General features: G+C 35.9%; 1 protein-coding gene across 3 annotated transcripts in view; it reads left to right on the forward strand.

Annotated features, from left to right (window-relative positions):
• The window catches only part of Pcdh15 (protocadherin related 15), a 1685700-nt gene that overhangs the window by 1395080 nt on the left and 270927 nt on the right, over positions 1-19693 (forward strand). For all 3 annotated transcript variants that reach the window (XM_058578029.1, XM_058578030.1, XM_058578028.1), the window contains one exon: positions 7845-7977. In XM_058578029.1, the coding sequence (XP_058434012.1) occupies positions 7845-7977 (133 nt within the window). The remainder of the gene's footprint in view (positions 1-7844; positions 7978-19693) is intronic.

Consider the following 19693-nt stretch of genomic DNA (forward strand, 5'->3'; position numbering starts at 1 on the left):
TTATAGTTGTAAATTTTCTTGATAACTGCCAAGTTGCCAGCTATAAAACTTATAGTCTAAAATTTCAACTACAAAGTCTAAAAATGATATTCTATACCATTTCTCTAGTTGTCATTAAGCATTTATTTTTAAACATTTGTTATTCATATTGTCCCTATTCAATAGGTAATATATAGTATCTATTTTTATCCATGTGAGTATATTTCCAATGTTTAACGGCCAATTCTATTACATTATATTATATGTAATTCTATATATATATTATATGTAATTCTATTACATCTATGAATTCTGGATTCATAAAATTTTGTTTGTTTTTCTATTGATATGTTAAGCCCAGCTTACAATTAATCTATATTTTCTAATATTGCTTTTGGGGATTACAATTGTTACTGTAGGTACAATTGTTTTCAAGCTTTTGTTGCATTTGGGAATTATTCTAGTTTACAGTAGGATGTATTGATGCTGCCACATTTTTTCAGTCAATTATCCTGTTGTCCCAAACCAATGTATCGCATAGTTCATTTCTTCACTAATTTGTAGTTTCATTGGTTATAACATATAACCATAATTATAACATATATTCCTTATGTATTTGGATTTGGGTCTATTCTATTCCATTATTCATTTATTTTTCATGAGCTATCATCATATAAGATTTCATTTCTGTCCTGATGGACAGTTTTGAAGGGCACTGTAGGCAAAGAATTTACATACAAAACCACCATTAGAACATTTTAGAAAAAAAGTTTCTGATACTTATACCAAATATCTAGCAAGAATGGAGATGAAATTGTCATAAATATAAATAAACCTCAGGTGTTTGATTAAGGTGACTTGGCAATGGTATTGTCAAAATAGCACACATGATTTGAGGACATGAGTTCAATTTTGGGCACACTCATTTTGGATGTAGCCATTGTTAATATACCAGAAAAACAAATAAGTATAGATGCCTAAAATGATTAAATGCTATTTCTTGAAAGAAAAAGTGGAATATTTTTATATATTGAGTAGTTATGGAATTTAAAATAAGTGTGAAATAAAATTTAAATTAATTTCAAATAGCTTAATTGAGGATGAGTTATTCTAAGAGGAATTAAAGATTATTAATAATACTGAGCATGCACTAAGGCCAAACATGCTATCATTTTACATACATAATTTCTAATTTTAATAACATCGTGAATGTTTGTATGATTATATTTATTTTTTAATCTAGAAATCTGAGAATGAAATAGGATAATTTACTTGACTAAACACTTCATCTAGCAACCTTTAGCTCTGCAATGAGCAAGTAGTAGAACTAGAACTTGAACTCAGATATGTTGGATTCAAAAACTTTCTCCTCCCACTCTGTTCTATATCCATAAACTCTGTGGTTATTATTTTAGAGAAAAGATACTACAATTGGTTATTAGCAACAAAATAATTCTAATAAAAAGAACAAGTTTACCTTTTTTTACTTGAAGTTTCAATAAGGTCCTTTCATGTTCATCAATTTATTTTAAATTCTAATTTTTCTCCATCAAACACAGTGCTGTGTCAAATGTTTCTGATCTGAGCTGTATATACCAATATGTTACTATTACTATGACTGATTGCTATGTTTTTGTTTGTTTTGTAATTGGGAGATGAACTCAGCAGTGCTTTACCACTGAGCTACATCCCCAGTATCTTTTATTTTATTTATTTTGAAATAATAATAATACTATAATAATTCAGGTGTCTTACTGTGTTGCAGAGAGTCTTGAGAAGTTGCTTAAGCTGGCCTCAAACTTGAGATCCTTCTTCTTTAGCCTCTTGAGTCACTGGGTCATACATCACTGCATGTGGCTAAATGGAAAGTTTTAAATTATTATTTTTTGAATAGAGTAGGTGGCCTCTTTTTGTGTAGATTATGTTTCAAAACTCCCCAGTGACTTTCTGAAACCTCAGGTTATGCCAAATCCTATATATGCTATGTTTTCTTCCTCTAAATGCATAAGTACATATTTTTATAATACAAAATGTATTATAAGAAAATTTAATTAGTAATTTAAACACATAAAATATCAACAATAATATGAATAATAATAAAATAGAAAAATATCACACTGAAATAAAATTGTCAGCATCAGTACTCTTGCACTTTGGGGCCATTATCAATCAAAATAGGGGTTATTTTGGGCTGGGGTTATGGCTCAGCAGTAGAGGGCTGGTCTTGCATGTGTAAGACACTGGGTTTGATCCTCAGAACCACATAAAACTAAATAAACAAAATAAAGATATTTATAAAAATAGGGGTTATTTCAACACAAGCATTACAGTATCAAAATAGTCCATGTGATAACTGAAATGGCAACTAAGCAACTGATGGGTAGTGAGCATATACTCTGTGGATATGCTGGACAAAGGCATGACTAATGTCACACAAACAATGGAAAGGGGTTATGTAAGAGTTCATCGTGCTATTCGGAATGGCATGCGATTTAATCTTAGGAATTGTTTATGTCTAGAATTATTTTTAGGTAAAATTTTTGGACTGTGGTTGTCTGTGAGCAACTGAAAAAAACAGAAAGCAAAAAAACCACAGATAAGGGGGATAACTGTATTAATAAATGAGATTTCATAATCCACAGCTTGCTCAGTTCCTATTTGCAAGTTGTTATCTATCACCTCTTTGCCTGAATAAGCTGTTACCTGTATTGATCAGTACAAGAGTAGATTGTACCTGAGTAAAATTGTATTCCTCTCTAAACAAAGGGCTGCCTTCAGAATCTAATTGCTATGTCCTTTCACTGATACCAGGCATAGTTGACCTAACCTCTCTTTTTCTTTTTTAAGAAAATGGGTTGGATACTAAAGGATCACCTTATAGTGTGTGGTCAAACGTCAGGTGGGAGCTGCAGAGAGTAAAATCCATATACCTTCATTTCACTTGCTGGGATAATGTCCTGTGCACTGCAGATGATGACATTTGCAGTTTTTCTGGAGGGAAATGAATCCTTCAAATTAAGTTGATGAATGAACTGTGCTGTGAGGTTTTGCTTTTAGTTTGCTTTATGAAGAAGATGCTATTTTTAAATTACGAACATAAAAATATAGGTTATGATATACTTCATAGATTGACCCAGACAGCCACAGTATTAGCTAAATGTAATTAAATAAAAGCATCAAAAACAATAGTAGCAGTGTTCAAAATTTGAGGAAATTTCCATATTAGTTTTTTTTTTTTCAGATTGGTAACTTCAATTTAGAAATTTAAATAACATTGAGTCTCAAAGTATCCAAGATGAATTTACTGTTATTTCAGTTTGGTAAAGGATCTAAAGATTCAAAGTGAGAAAAGAAATAGTCTATAATTGACTTTTTTGGTGCTCATTTGTTTTAGGCTTTGATGAGAAGATGAGTAGAGACAAAAGGTAAAAGCTAACAGAAGTCATAAAACATTCTGGGGTATTGTTAACACTAATTGTGTCTCTAACTCACCTTCTTAGTATATAATTCAGTTAAATTGAGTAAATATTTATTAAGTTCTGGTGTGAATAAAGCATGACTGCTAGGTATGTATGAATATGTAAGAAAAAATAAAAGGCCCTGCTCCTAAACAGCTTCTAATATTTATTGTAAAATGATTATTTGATAGAGGACATATCATTTTCCCCACTTAATTCTTGGAGTCCAAGGTTATATATAAATAACATATAATTAAATAATCTATTCTCCAGTTGAATAATTTTCCACTGTGAAAATATAGTCTTTAAATAACTTTATGTGCTATATTTAACATTAATAAAGACATGATAAATAAATACTGATTTATTTTAACAAAAATTTACTTGCTTTGCACAAGTCCTAGTCTCTTGGGTAGGCACCGGAAATAGAGGTAACATGAGACCTCTGTCCTCATGGCACTCAGAAGATAGCAGAAGAGAATGTCAGGCTCACATGTAAAGGGGTAGTAATAGAATATCCATCTAGGGGAAAAAAGAACAAGATATTGGAGACACAGAAAAGCAAAGCTGTGGGAACAGGAATGGTTTGACACATTTAATCATATCATTGACCTGCTTAAAATTTGTCAACCATTCCCCATTACCAAGATGAAGTTTGATTTGATAGGATTTGCGAGAGCCCTACATCGCCAATCATAACTGCAACTGCTGTTCCAAAAATAACCATATTTTTAGCTTTATAAAACTTATAGTTTTCTAGTTTTTTTCTCTGTGAATTTGCACATATTTTTCCTGTCTCTAATTCCCTTCTGTTTTTATATGTAAATACATTTTACATTTTAAAATTCTTCCCCTGAATTTCCCCTAAGAGTTTATCTTTGACCTCTTATGTTGGTTTTAAATCTGAGGTCTACTGTGGAGTGCTATTTGTACTTTCAAAATAGTAGAACAGAATCAATGAGCATTGAACTCTAAGTATAGCTTTTTTAGGACCACGTTTGTGAGAAAGGAAAAACTACAGTAATTTCTTTAAGTCTATTGAGGAAGGCAATATAAACACCTGTAACCTTTGTCATAGAAACAACATGGTTGAAATGTAGAGTTACAAATAGACATAACACATGTTGACGTATTTAATAGAAAATTGTATAGAAAATAGCAAATATTTTACAATCCTCTAAATGCCAGCAACATTCTCTCGTTGCTGATTATTATTATAATATGACAAAAGTTTGACTTTAATTTGTACCATTTCCAAAGTTAAAGCAACATAGGTCCATCCTTATACCTCCCCTTTATTCATGTTTTATTTTATTCATTTTATTCTTAAAGTAGTTGCGTTTGGGGCTGGAGTTGTGGCTCAATGGTGGAGCACTTGCCTGGCATGTGTGAGGCCCTGGGGTCAATCCTCAGCACCACATATAAATTAATTAATTAATTAATTAATTAAAAGGTCTATTGACAACTAAAAATATTTTTTTAAAAAATAGTTGCTTTTGATGATGTTTCATTCCTGGTATAAATAATTAAAAATTGTAATTTCATAGTCTGATTCCAAGAGTTGAAATAATTTATGTCATTATGTGACAGAAACGTGATGGTTTGTTAAAAACCAAGAATGTTTTATATTCACACACATCAGATGAGTAAAAATTCTCCAGTGTATTTCCTAAATTTGTTCTTCTGAGATGAAAGTTTTTCCTTTTTTCAAGCAAAGTCTGAATGTTAAAATCTTGCTTTTTTAGTTTATCTGTTTTTGCTAATTAACTTTGTAAACTTAATTCAGTGACTTATTATTTCTGATTTTTAAATGATCTTTATAAAACTATCTACCCAAATTAGATGATGTAAAGTCTTTAAAATCATAAGATTATTTGAGAAATGTATTACCTCTTTTTGTTCTTCTTTGACCTTTAATACCGAATGTGAAAGAATAGAGTATAATGGTTTTCGTTTTTGGAAATAGAGATTTATATACATCAAACCGCTTTAAACAAAATAAAATTTGGTTATATAAATGTTCAGTTTTATGTATTTAGAACTGGAAATAAAATGTAAACATGAAATACATAAAATATTATTTACTTAGTATATCATTTATGTGTTTAAATGATGCTGTTGAAATACTACTATTTATTACAATATGAATGTTATGATTTTCTTGTTAATACTGTTGTTTTTCAGTTTAGGAAAGCTAACTCTGACACTCTGTTGACATCAGTAATAAAAAGAAGATATCATTTTAAAAGGCAATAACCCTCAAGATAGTGCTTATTTAAACACATTGAAGGGAAGTGCCAAGATGTTGAAGATGATAGTAACCTTGAAATGAAATTTTTCCAAAACTCTAAGATCAAAGTCCAAGAAGGAAAATAACATAATTAGTAAATATAGCATAAATTATTTAGAAAGTGGAAGGTGAAGCAAACAACTAAGGGTAGATGAAGGTAACAGTCGCATTGGACAAAAGCTGCTCTGTGTTCTGCCCAAGATCACACAGTGGCAGCACCAAAAGTGTCATCTGAAAATGTCTGAGCACAAATCCTGGCCTCAATATCACCTGCCTACAGTTATCAACAATAGTTATGTAAGACATAGTATGCATAGAGAATAATAAGTCCAATGTTACAGAACATATGCATAGAGAAGATACAGTCAGGAAAAAAGAAGAGACATAAAATTACTGAATGACTTGATAAATAGTACATTAAAACAAGCCAAGATTCGCAAGGGTAAAAATATCCAGGAGAATGTACCTCTTGGTGCGGCTGTTGGGTTCCATTCACCATCTAGAAGGATATGAATTCTACCTCCAAATTAAATCCCACTGTTCTCACAATATGAGAATTGGGAGTCTCTGTAAAGTACAGTAGATTTTGTAAATTTCTATTATTTTATTTTCATATGAATTAAAGTTTATAAGCAACATTTCATTTATTTTAACCTATTTTAAACACTCTGAACCTTATAGGCTAAATTTACTATTAACAATTTTAATTATTTTATATATTAGTACATGTAAATAAATTATTTTTATTATCTCATACATTCATATATGAAAAAAGTAAAATTTTATTAGGAAATTTTAATAGTAAAATGTAAACTCAGATGTAATAATGAATATAGGTATCATAATTGAATACAAGAGTCTAAAATTTGAAATAAACTTACTGAGCAACAATAAATGCAAGAATGAAATTCTCTAAAGTCATGTAGCTTTTCAGTGATGCCTAATATCCTGTGGCTATATGTCTACTGAGGATCTGCTCAGAAACAACTTAAATTACAGGATATTACAAAGTGACAAGATATAAAACTAAATCTCAGTGCTCATGATCTGTGTTTCAGTGAAAAAATTTTCAAAAATTAGGATGGCATACTTAATCTGAGAAAAATGTGTTTGGTGATCATGTCTTTCAATTGAAACACTTATTAAAGACTTTGAGAAAACAAGAACATTTTAGCCCCAAACAGAAACCATAATTAATATGTTTTAAACTAAAAATAATGATTTTGTTAAAATAATGTTTAAAGCATATATTTCAGGCCATGTTAGTATGTTTACATAAGATGCATATGTATTTCAAGATGGAGGACTACTTTTTGTAATTTATAAAATTTTATAATTTATATATTTTTGCCAGTGTTTCTTTATAAACTTTGCTTCTTCAGTTTTTATTATGGAAAAAAAAAGAGTTTAAGATGTCAAAAACATTTCTGTCAGTGTTATTTCTTTTATGCTTGTAATAACAAAGTATTTTCTTATTCTTCAAGAAAATTATGGGTCAAGAAAGGCATTAATTAAATCTCATCTTTTAGTTTTTTCATATTATACTCTTTAAACAAAGACAGTAAAACCCATTTAGTTTTGTTTTCAACTGTTTGTTGTAAGAATTAATTTATGTTCTTGACTCTACATATACTTACATTAAGTCCCTGGTGTCAGCTACAGAACTAACAAACAGTCCATAATTTGCTTTTGTGTGGTATTTTAATCAATACTTCCTCTGCTGGTTTAATAGGAAGAGAGCTCAAAGGACAGCTCCTATTACCAGATGTTTATAGAATATTTTTTGCTATTAAAAAAGCATTGAAAAATAAAGTCAAAAGTCAAGCCATGTTAATTTATTAGCTTTGTTGTATAGCTATTACTTTTTAATTTTTACTTTTACCTAAGTTAAAAAAATACAGAAATAATTCCTTTCCTTTTTACTAAGATAATTTTGTAGAAGTGTTATGTTTCAGAGGAAGCTTTTATTTTTCTATCCTTTCAAGCTGATTTTACTATTTTCTATGAAAGTTTGAAAAGCTTTTGGCCTATAAAACCCCAAAATGACAAAAGGTTCAGTTTATCTTTAAATGCTATGTAGCTTTTTAAACATCTTGTTCACTTCTCATTTTCTGCAGGCACTCCATCTGCACAGTGTACATTGAAGTGCTTCCTCCAAATAATCAAAGCCCTCCCCGCTTTCCACAGCTGATGTACAGCCTTGAAATCAGTGAAGCCATGAGGATTGGTGCTGTTTTATTAAATCTACAGGTATGTTTGGCAACACACACACACACACACACACACACCCCTTCTAAAGTGACAAGCTGGAGACTAATGAGTTTATATTTGTTCTTTAGGGGTTGAGAGGGTGGGTTGCATGCCTGCTTGTATTCTAGAGAATAAAAATTCCATCTGGAAAGGAAAGCAAGCATAATATGGATGTAGGGTTTGCACAGCTAATCTATTCTATTGATTGCCACAATGAAGAACCAACGTTTGGCTGGCAGGGATTAGCTGTAATCATTACAGGAGAAAATGAAGGGATTGGAAACATGCACTTGAATATTTTATACTTTGCAACTAAAGAGTTTGCAGCTGACTATTATTTTCTGTCTTGGGTGCCCTTGCCCAGCTGGATTTATTTTTGCTACAGTTTTGTATAGGGAAATAACCTTAGACTCAAAGGTTGATGATAGGCATTCTGACTCTAAAGCAAACTCTATTCTATGGTTGCAGGCTAGTCTTATAATTACGTGCCTTGGTGTATTTATTTAGATAAGAAGTGTATATTTAGCTGATGTTTCTATTTCCAGTTCAGAATTCATGGGCATATGAGTTACATGCAAGATGATATCTTGGTTTTTACTATTTATATATTCCTGATCAAAGCACATTTGACCAGTTAAGGGTGTATCTTTGACTGAATATGCAGCTCCAGTTTGTGCTACGTATGGTGTCAATAACTATCACTTGCTACAACAATCATAGAACCATAGCATGACTATTGTTTTACCTAAGGGTATTCAGAGGACAGAGTTTATCTTTTCCTTGCGTTACATGGAAATGGAAGAATTTTTAAATATGAAAATTTAGGGAGCTGGCCCTTAAGATTAGGAGAGATTTTAATATGAATAGAAGCAGAAAAGTTCTAGCATCATTCTAGGAAGTTACATAAGGTACAGTTACATCATGCACAAATCCATTTGAATACTGACATGTTCTGACTCCAATCCTGATTAATTAATAATTCCATAGAATTATTCCATAGTATTGAAAATAATGTGAAAATTAAAAAAAAAAAAAAAAAACACCAGCCTATATTCCAGATGTGGAAAGTGAACTTTATAAAAAATAATTGATGCTTAAGATCAGTGAACTGAATTTTCCACACTTCTAAAACAAGTCTCTTTCCATTATATCTCTCTGGTTACCCATGGCTGTCACAATTTGGTTGGCTTTACCAGGTACTTCTCTGTAGCTCTCCTCAAATATTTATTTTGTTTTTATTCTGCAGGTGATTAAAAAGAGTTTGATTTTATTGTCTACTTACTATTAGAACATAAGGGAAATGCAATTGCATAAAAGAAAAAATATCACTTCTTCAGGATAGAAAAAGCAGCTAGTCAAATTATTACAATGATATAGAACTGGAAAACCTAATATTAAGAAACGTGAGTGTAATAAAATAATGAAAATTTGTTTCTTTATATTCATGAGGATTCATTTATTGAAACAAAAAGGAAAATAAAATAAATCTTAGATTTCTAAGCTTCTTGTCAGAAATTACATGTTTTATCTTTAAATCCTCTATAACAATGTTCCTTTATATAATTTAACTTTCTATGAGGTAAGCCATAATTTTTCTCATAAGGTGGCCCAGGTTTTATTCAATAAATCCCAGAAAGATCTAGGAAGCATATTATAGGAGAATAATACTAGCTGTGAGTTAAAGATGAAAAGGAGTTGGCCTTTTCATATCTCAGATTTCTCAGGCACAAAGGCTGAAAAAATACTTACAATGACATTTCTATTCACGCTTTGTGCTGCTGGTGGAAGCAAAAGAAAGGGTGCCAATTGCACTGGCAGTCACTATTAGAAAGAATGAGGGTGACACCATCAAGGTATTTTTCATAGGCCACCAACCACCCACTTTTGTTCCTGATCAACTGAGACTGAATTTAAACGAGTGACCTAAAATTTGAAAAGCTTCCATCAAATTACTCTTCCAAAGACTTCCAAAAAGGGGATGTGTTAGAGGTTCTCTGACTGCCTGTCCCCCATCTACCCTCATCAGCTTCTCACATGTGGTACCACATTTGCTGACTCATTGCTCAGTTCAGAAAGACATGGAACTGTAGAAGACAGCAGTGGACTGGCTCCCAAATAACCTTGTTTTGACTGAGATCAAAGTGATTTATTTTCAGATAACGGTCCTTGTTTCTCTTCCCACCTGATTTCAAGAACCTTCCTTTTCTTCCGTCCAAAAGATGTTTGGCAGGCTGCAGTGTTTCTCTTTGTATTAATATTGTGTTGGTGATTACTGAACTGATGGCATTCAGTACAGGAAAATACTAAACAAACCTCTGCCCTCTCAGACCTCTCATACTGACTGAAAGGAAAGCCAGGAACCAGGAGAGGGGTGAGCAAGAAATGAAAGACGGAGACCAGGCAGAGATACACAGGAGAGTATATTTGTCAAAGCTGACAAATACAGGCCATCTCTCCATAGATGGAGAGAGGTAAAACAGGCTTGGGGTTTGGAACTTTTATGGGGCAGGCTCAAGGATTAGAGGTGGGCAGGTCCTAATGTGGGCAGTGAAGGGTTGGGTTGGTATGAGGGAGTGGTGAGCTTTTCTCAGAAACACTCTTGGTCTGGAAAGCAAAATTTTTCTTAAAATGGCAGCTGTCACTTAAGATGGCTGTCCAGATGCTAAGCAAGGACCTTACTCTCCCCCGTTTTGTTTGTCATTGGGCCTCTTAAGGGAAAAGGTGCAGATCAATCTTCCGTAGCTTCTTTCTGCTGCAAAGGAGTGGTGTCTGGACCCTTGTTAGCGATTCAGGGTGTCACTGAGGCAATGGTGATGGCCAGGAGGTGCTGGGCAATGCTGGCTCTGGATGACTCAATTTTGGTGAGGGGTTGGAAGTCCTGTAACAGAAGCTGGTTCACTGTTTGGTTAGAGAGCCTTTGAATCTGGTTGTGAATAAATCTAATGACATGGGGGCAAGCATTAGCAAAATGCCTAGGACAAGGAGAGAGGTCAGGAAAGGAAGTGTCCACTGGAGAAGGGGGTTACTTAGCTGTCTTCCTTCAGTTCCAATGATAGTGGAACGCTCTGAGGCCTGAAGGAGATCAGAGATAAAGGGGACATTAGTAATTGAAGTTCCCTTGGTGGTAAGGAATCTGCACTTCTTCCAAATAGCAGAATGGGAGAGAAGTAGGTGGAAAGTGTATTTAGAGTCAGTGTAGACATTTAGGGAGGTTCCCTTTGCCAAAGTCAAGGCTCTGATGAGGGCAACAAGTTCCCTCTGATAATTGAAAGTATTATTGGGAAGGGGAGCTGCTTCCACAACCGAGGTTAGAGAGACTATAGCATACTCTGCCTGACCAACTCCCTCCTGAAGGAAGGAGGAGACTTCTGTGAACCATGTGTATGTTGCCTGGAGCAAGGGGCCTTCCTGTATTTGGGAGGAATGTAGAAGAAGCTCCTTCAGAGTTTCAATGCATAAATGGGTAAGAAGAGAAGAGGTAGAAGGGTCCTGAGGAGCAGGGAGGAGAAAAGCAAGATTTAAAGTTGAGCACGTGTGGAAACTAAGACTGGGATATTCTACCAGGTAAATCTGTAGAGATAAAGGCGACAGGGGGATAAAGAATGTAAGCTCTTGTAGGTGAGGAGTTCCTTTAATTGCTGGGGAGCCAGGATGGTGATTTGGGCCCAAAGGTGAGTTTCTTTGACTTGTTAATGAGAGGCTGTGGCCAATGTTCTTAGGCTAGGGGCTTATCCCCAAACAGCAGAGTCAAGACCCATCAATAGATAAGCCACAGGGGCAAAGGTTGGCCCCAGCATGTGTCCAAGTACCCCTAGAGAAAATTCCTGCTTTTCAGCTGCATAAAGATGAAATGGGCTTGTGAGATCAGGGAGATATAGAGAAAAAGTTTTGAAGTCATTCTTCTGTATTGTATCCAAGGGAAAAGTTAAATTGATACTTTTTTTTCTTCCTCAGACCTCTTATCAAGCCTGCTGAATCTGTCCTTTGTATTTCAATGTTAGCTTCAGTGTGGCGTTGGCCAGTGCTTTACAATGTAGGGGAGTTCTGAGTCCCTTGTTTGTCTAGAACTAAGGTCTCTGGAGGAATCCAGAACTTTAGTGGCAAGTAGAAGCGGAGCAGGGGAGCAAGAGGAGCAAAGGGAAGACTTAGAATAGAGAAAGAAGAAAGCAAGCACATAAAGGATTTTCTTCCATTTTCCTGAGTGCTCGCAAAAATTAGAATTATTGGAAGGTTCAATAGGTCAATGGGCCTTCAGAGCAGGAGCCAAATGGAGTGGGGCTAAGTGGATGAGGAGGCAGCTGAGAGGTGAGTCAGATGGAATTTGGGAGTTCCCTGTGGTGAGCTGGAGTCTGGGACCCAGAGAAGGGAATCACCCGCTACTTCCCTATTCCTGGGCTTTTCCTGTAGAGAGCCTTGGTTGTCTGGCCAGAGCTTTCGTGAACTCTGCTGATGAGCTGAGAACCAACCCTAGAGTGAACTTGCCAAGGGGAAGAAATGGTAAAGTCAAGCAAGACTCTCCGGGCTGGCCCAAGATCTAAGTTAACTTTCACTGCTATCTCTAGGGAGTAAACTTGTGAGGAGGAGGGGAGGGGATGGGCAAAGTCGCTTACCCAAATGAGACCAGAGTGTGAATGAAGAAGAAGATCACTTGGTGAATGGAAGAAGGTATGTGGTAATTGTCCTGGGCCCTCACACTAGGATGCCAAAGAAGCTCAAATCCCAGAGGGGAGAGCGAAGCCAATGGGAAAATGTGAACCAGTCACTGACATCAACGAAAGAAAAGTGGTGCGCTGGACTAATCACACACACAGCGGGATAAGAAGCAAGTTTATTGTCAGGAGCCTGACAAGGCTGCCCTGCAAAAAAGAGAGGGACAGCAGCAACAAGGAGGGAGAGCAGTATTGTGATTGGGCCAGAAAATGTAGGGAGGTTTTGAGACGAATGTGAATGGGTGCCTTGTGTGAGGTGATAGAAGGGCTAGAAACATCCCAGACAGTAGGGTCCACCTTGGAAGGGGGTAATGGGAAAGTACTGGCAGATGGAATAGGAGATGGTCCTAAGGGAAGGGTGAGGCTCATGGGAGTAGCAGGAGAATTTGGGTGGAAGCATAAATGAGGGGAGAAGGAAAACATGGCTCCCAACTTTGTGAGGATGTTTCTACCCATAAAAGGAACAAGGCGCTGAGGAATGACCAAAAAGGAGTGGGTGAAAACTAAAGAGCCAAAAGAGAGCGAACAAGGCTAGGTGTCTGTAAGGGTTGGTAGTAGGACCCCAGAACTCCTTAAGGACTGAATATATAGCCTTGGTATCTAGGAGGAAGGAGACAGGCCTACCTAAATTATGCAGAGTTACCCTGGGTTCTGGAAGCGTAAAGGTAGTAGTCAGGTCATGGGGATTTGGGCTTCCTATCCTCTGCAGCCAATCCTGAGAGTTGGAAAGGGGAACCAGAAGTAATGGATGGCCGGGAGCCGCTATGGGGTCAGGGTCAGTCAGTGGTCCAGTGTGCTTCCTGATGGCATTTAGGACAAGGGCCCAGAGGCTTTTGAGGCTTGGGACATGTATGAGCCCATGTGACCACATTTAAAACAGGGTCCAGGTAGTTCCGAGGGATCCTTCCATAGGCCGGTGGAACCAGGGACAGATGTGGAGGCCAGAAGGATGGATTCAGAGAGCATCTGATATTTCTGCTTCTGGGCCTTTTCATCTCTCCCATTATACAACCTTAATGGCCACTCCCAGAACCTCAGCTTGGGGAATTAGGGTCCCCCTCTCAAGGCACCTTAGTTTGGCCTTAATATCAGGAAACTCTGGGAGAAAAAGTAGGTCATTAGTAGTTGTCTCCCATCTGGAATCTCAGGGTCCAGATAAGTATATTGCAATAAAGCCTTGGTGAGGTAATCTAAAAATGCTAAAGGGTTTTCATTTTTAACTTGAATGACTTCCTGGAGCTTTTCATAATTGATAGCCTTATGGGCTGCCTTTTTAAGTCGTGCCATGAGGCAAGCAATGAATTGGTTTCTACTAGTTACTCCTCCAGGCGATTTATAATCCCATTGGGATTCTGATCAGGAACTGCTTCAGTGCCAATCAGATGGGCAGGGAGGTCTGATGTAGCTCATAAGCATAATTTTTAGCTTGCTCCCACATTCGGCTGTACTCCTTGGGTAGGAGGGTGTTAGACAAGATTACATGGACATCATGGAAGGTCAGACCATATGATTGTGTCAGATATTAAAACTCTTTGATATTTATGGTGGAGCTTGAAGTATAGGACCCAAGCCGCTTTTCTATCTGTGAAAGATCTGATAAAGAGAAAGGCACATGAACCTTGATTACACCATCTACCCCAGCCACCTTGCTTAGAGGACACAGAGATGTGGGTTGGGCAGTAGCAGCTTCTGAGCGTGTAGCAGGAGGAGAGAAGGATGGAGGGGCATAGGGGACAGTTGCTGCGGTGGCTTCATCAGAAAGAGAATTGTGGTATGGTGGGGACTCATCAGTTGGGTTGAAGGAGGAGGAGTCCTGGGTAGGATCTCATGTCCCTTTGGAAGTAGACTTAGAGGAGGTGAGATCTAAAAGGACTTGTACAGGAGAGCAAGAGTTGCAGAGAGAGGGCTTAGAATGTAGAGAGGAGAAAGACTGAACATAATATATCTCTTTCCATTTTCCACAATGCTCACAATAGTTGAAAACATCCCTGATAATATTGGAATATAGAGTGCCATTAAGTGGCCATTTAGAGTTCAAAGGATATTGAGGGCAGAGTCTGATTGCACAAATGAATAAGTTTTGGGAGGTTTAGGTCTGGGGTGAGAGAGAGAGACCCTAGGTTAATGAGGAGGCAGCCTAGAGGACTGTGGGAGGGAATGGATGAGGAGCCACCCATGATGAGATGCAGGAGGTGAGTTCAGAGGTGGGGCATCCTCCAGTCTCTACTATCATCCAGTCGGGAGATGGTTATGCTTAGGGGGTCATCACCACTGCTGGGTAAGTGTCAGGGGCAGGGCCCTTAGAGGCACTTGGGCACCTGGCCAGGTCTACATAGGGGCAAAAGCTGTGGTGATTAACCCAAGGTCAAGAGGTCTCACCAGGAACAACTCCCAACCATCCTCTGTGATTTTTTTCAAAACCTAGACCCAAATGAAAGATCACCTATCCACCCAGTTGACAGTAGGGGTCAGCCATAGCTGTGAAAGTTGTGGCTGGGGGTGCCTTTGACCACACAATAACCCTGGGAGTGCCAGACAATCAATGGTCACTTCACAGGACCTGTAGGTCATTTAGCTCCACCAGAGACAGGGGTCTTACCTTGAATATCCGGTGGTGGGTGCAGAAAGGGCATTTGGCAGAATGAAGGGCCTGGTCCCATGATAGAATTCACATCAGGGCCCAGGGATGTTCAGTGACCCTCAAAGAGGGGAACAGGAACACAAAGGAACCCGATTCTGGGTTTTGACACCAATGAAAGGAAAGCAGGAACCAGAGATAGGTGAATGAGAAATGAAAGACAGAGATCAGGCAGAGATACACACCAGAGTTTATTTATCAGAGATGACAAATAAAGGCAATCTTTCCATAGACAGAGAGAGGCAAAACAGGCTTGGGGTTTGGGACTTTTATGGGGCAGGCTCAGGGATTAGAGCCAGGTGGGTCCTAATGCATGGTTAAGGGTGGAGTTGGTATGAGGGAATGGTGATACACCTTTGGACAGGTCCTAATGTGGGCGGTGAAGGGTTGGGTTTTTACAAGGGAGTGATGAGCCTTTCTCAGAAATGCCATTGGCCAGGAAAGCGAAATTATTATTATTTTTTTAAATGGCGGCTGTCACTTAAAGATGACACTTAAGATGGCTGTCCAAACGCTAAGCAAGGACCTTACACTGACCATGGCTTGTGCTAGGTAAGATTTTTTTTTTCTTCCAGAGATTTTCAAATATTGCTCATAAACACAAGTATATATATAATTTGGAACAGATAGTGAAACCTGATACATTGTTGTGCCAGAGCCCCAAAGCCATGGAAGACAGTTTTGTTCATCTATTCTCAACTCTTAGCTTGACTTTTGCCATGGTGGGCATTTTTTTATGTCACAGTAATTGGCAAATGCAACAAATCCATTCTTGAGTTGCTTAAGGAATTTTCCAGATATGGACCTAATTTATTAAAATATTAAATCAATAAAATGTATTAATGATATCAGATTCCTTCCTCTTTGTCCCTCTGGATTTTTTTAATCTATTTTAATCACAAGAAAGATAAAGCAATTCAACCAAGTAATATTTTGTGTTATATTCAAATACATGTCACTTACATTCCTAACAAGAACAATTGTTTCCCTCCCAATTACTTCTACATATAGTTCTCATTTTCTTCCCTCCACCCAAGCATCATTAGCATAATCATATTTTCTTAACATAAAATTCTCCATGTTTTGATTATCCTCCTCAAAATATAAGTAGCTAGCCACTTAATGTGGTACTTAACACTGAATCAGACACTAAGTTCCTTACCTTAAATCCTTTACTTATTATTTCCTAAGGAGACCTAGGTTTTATTATTGACATACACCCAAACTCAAAGTCTCAGTGATTTATAACTGAAATGTTTATTTATTACAGTGCATATCTATCATGTATCCATTCCAGTTTTTTTTTTTTTTTAATCATTTTCATTTTCCTTCAGTATGATGGAGCTGCTTCTATCTAGGAAAATATTCTAATAACAAACAAAATTATAAATTTAGAAAACTCAATTGATTTAATAGAATTTGATCAGTCGGAGTTTTCAACAAGTTTTCTTAGTTCAAATGATTTTCTCTATCATACTTATGTCTTGAGCATATTTATTTTATTCTATTTCCAAGTTTTCACTTACAAGATGTGACATGTTACTGAAAGCTGGCCACATTAGCATGCTAACAAAGTTATGACCTTTAATATATGTATAATACATTGTTTTATTTCGTCATAACTCTGACTTTAATAAGCAGACAGATTTTATCTTTATTATCTAGAACATGAAGAAACTAAGAAACAGCGAAGTTTGTTAGCTAGTTTTGTTTTTTCTTTGACTCCAAAATCATGAGTCTGCCCACTACATGCTATTATTTATGGTTAGGCTGTAGAAAAATAATAAATCTTATTCTTCAGCCCATCTTTGGGAAGTATTTCCTATTGCATTTTATCTGTTTCCAGCAGCTAATTTTATGATTTTAATAATGGTAAAATATACTAAAGAAGTAATATGATTTATATCAGTTATCTCAAAAACAAGCACTTAACACAAACACAAATTGACTCTTTTCCTTTATTACAGGTTGTAAAATAGGATAAAGATTATAAACTAGATAAAGCACAGTTGATGGAAATATTAAATTCTCAGCTCTTTCCTCAAGAAATTCCTTTTTCTCAATACAATACTCCCTAAAAATCCAGGTAGGAGAGAGCTCAAGTGGTCTCAGAGAGTAAAAGTAGCATACTCTACGCACACAATATGTTCCTTCAGGATTGGGAGTAGAAGGATAAAAAGAGCTGGCAATTATTCCTTGATGTAGAATGTTCTTCTTGTGGCTTTTACTTTTTTTGCTGATACTTCTCTATTTGCATTTACTGTTAGGTTTATTTCTGAATCTAAGAGGCCATTAAAACAATGTTTTACTTTACATTACATATATCAGGGTTGATATAAAATTAAAACAAAGAACAGATGAAATATAGCACAGAATGACAACCTCTGTTCACAGGCAAAGTAGTTGAAAAGCTAAGCATTTTATTTATTTTTTATATATTAGAAGTTTAATAAAAACGTTTACATAAACAAAATATGAAATGAAACAATAAAAATTAAAGAATACTATGTAGAATCCGTGTACATAGCTCAAAGCTCAAAATGTTTACCTCGAATGTTTTATAGAAAAAATTTAATGACCTCTTCACTGTACCATCGTGCAGCACTTAAAATTAATAACGAAAATGTCTATTATGTTTATATAGAATACAAGGCCATCTCTAACAGAAGAAAATATAAAAGCCTGTAATGCTTGAAACTTGGCATTAATGTATTATATTAAATTGAATGAAGATATCATTAAACTGTGTTGAATATGGGTCTCACATCAGCTAGCTAAAAACAAAAGCAAAATTAGTTACCAAGGTTATATATTTAGCAAATTTTTATTAAAAAATTGTAGGAGCCAACATCCCTTGATATGTAAGAGAAGTCTGAATTTTAAAAACATAGGAAATATAGGCAGGTTGTTGTCTTTGGGTCAGGGAAGAGATTATATAAGATAATATGTAAACTTTATAGGGATTGAAATGAAAAGTGAAAAAGAGATTTATTGATGGAAAATATTGTTTTTTTTTATTTTCAAAGAGGAAAATGTAACCTTTTTTTGTTGTTATCATACAAGGTTGGGATTTTAAAAGTGGGGCCAAAAGTGCTAGGTACTTTGAATAATGGGTATGCTATTTAAATGTTAAAGAATATGAGTGAATACATATATTCCAAAGAGTAGTTCATTTCCTTTATGATTTCCAAGTCCTCCACTGAAAAGGAATGATCACTTGTAATTAGAGAACAAAACGACACTTTGGAAGCTAAAGATGCACATGGCTAGAAATCAAAGACAATATCAAAATCTAATTTTATTTGACAACTACTATTAACTAGAAACTACACTGAGCATTTATTTGGTACTTAACTTTTTTTAGTTGGTTCTTTTCAATTATATATGACAGTAGAATCTACTTTGACATAATTATAAAAGCATGGAATATATCTTGGTCTAGTTCAGTCCCCAACACCCTCTTTCCCCTCCCCTTACCACACCCTCTATTCCCTTCCCTCTATTAATCTTTTTGCCATTTGCCCATACTGTTTTTAAATTAATTTCTTGTGGATGTACGTGATGATGAGGTTCACTAAAGTATATTCATACATAAACATAGGAAAGTTATGTCAGATTCATTCCACTGTCTTTCCTTTCCACATTCCCCTTTGTCTAATCCTCTGAACTTATATACTTCTCCTCCCCCCATCCCTTATTGTGGGTTAGCTTCCATATACCAGAGAAAACATTTGACCTTGGCTTTGGGGATTAGCTTATTTCAATTAGCATATAGTCTCCAGATTCATCCATTTACCGGCAAAGTCATTCTTTATGACTAATAATCAACTGTGTGCATATAACATTTTCTCTATCCATTCATCTGTTGAAGGGCACCTAGATTGGCTCCATAGCTTAGCTATTGGAAATTGTGCTGCTACAGACATTGATGTGGCTGTGTCACTGTTGTATGATGATTTTAAATCCTTTGGATATACACCAAAGAGTGGATTAATACTCCAGGAAAGGCATGAAGCAGCATTTCCAATGTCAAAGAGAAGCCAGTTGCAGAGGCTGGATTTCAAAGCAAGCTGTCTGATCCTACTGTCTCTGTGCTAACTGCCTTTCCTAATGACTGAGGTTTGCCTAGTCCCTTAAGCTTTACTTGGACTAGCTGACAATCCCTTCAATATTAGAGTAGATCTTTTGAGACAGCTAGTCATTATTTTTCTTTCTAGCATCTGCTTAATCATCCTTGATTTTAGTGTCTTCTGTTTGATTCATGATTCTTTACCACAGTGAAGAAAAATATTATACAGATGATGTCCAGTTGACAGAAGAAAAATTAGTTTAGCCACTGCTTTACGGTTGTGGTTCCATCTATGTGAAA

Source organism: Marmota monax, unplaced genomic scaffold (assembly GCF_021218885.2).
Source record: "Marmota monax isolate L192 unplaced genomic scaffold, Marmota_monax_Labrador192_F-V1.1 WCK01_AAM20220418_F8-fsc00019, whole genome shotgun sequence".
Lineage (NCBI taxonomy): Eukaryota > Metazoa > Chordata > Mammalia > Rodentia > Sciuridae > Marmota > Marmota monax.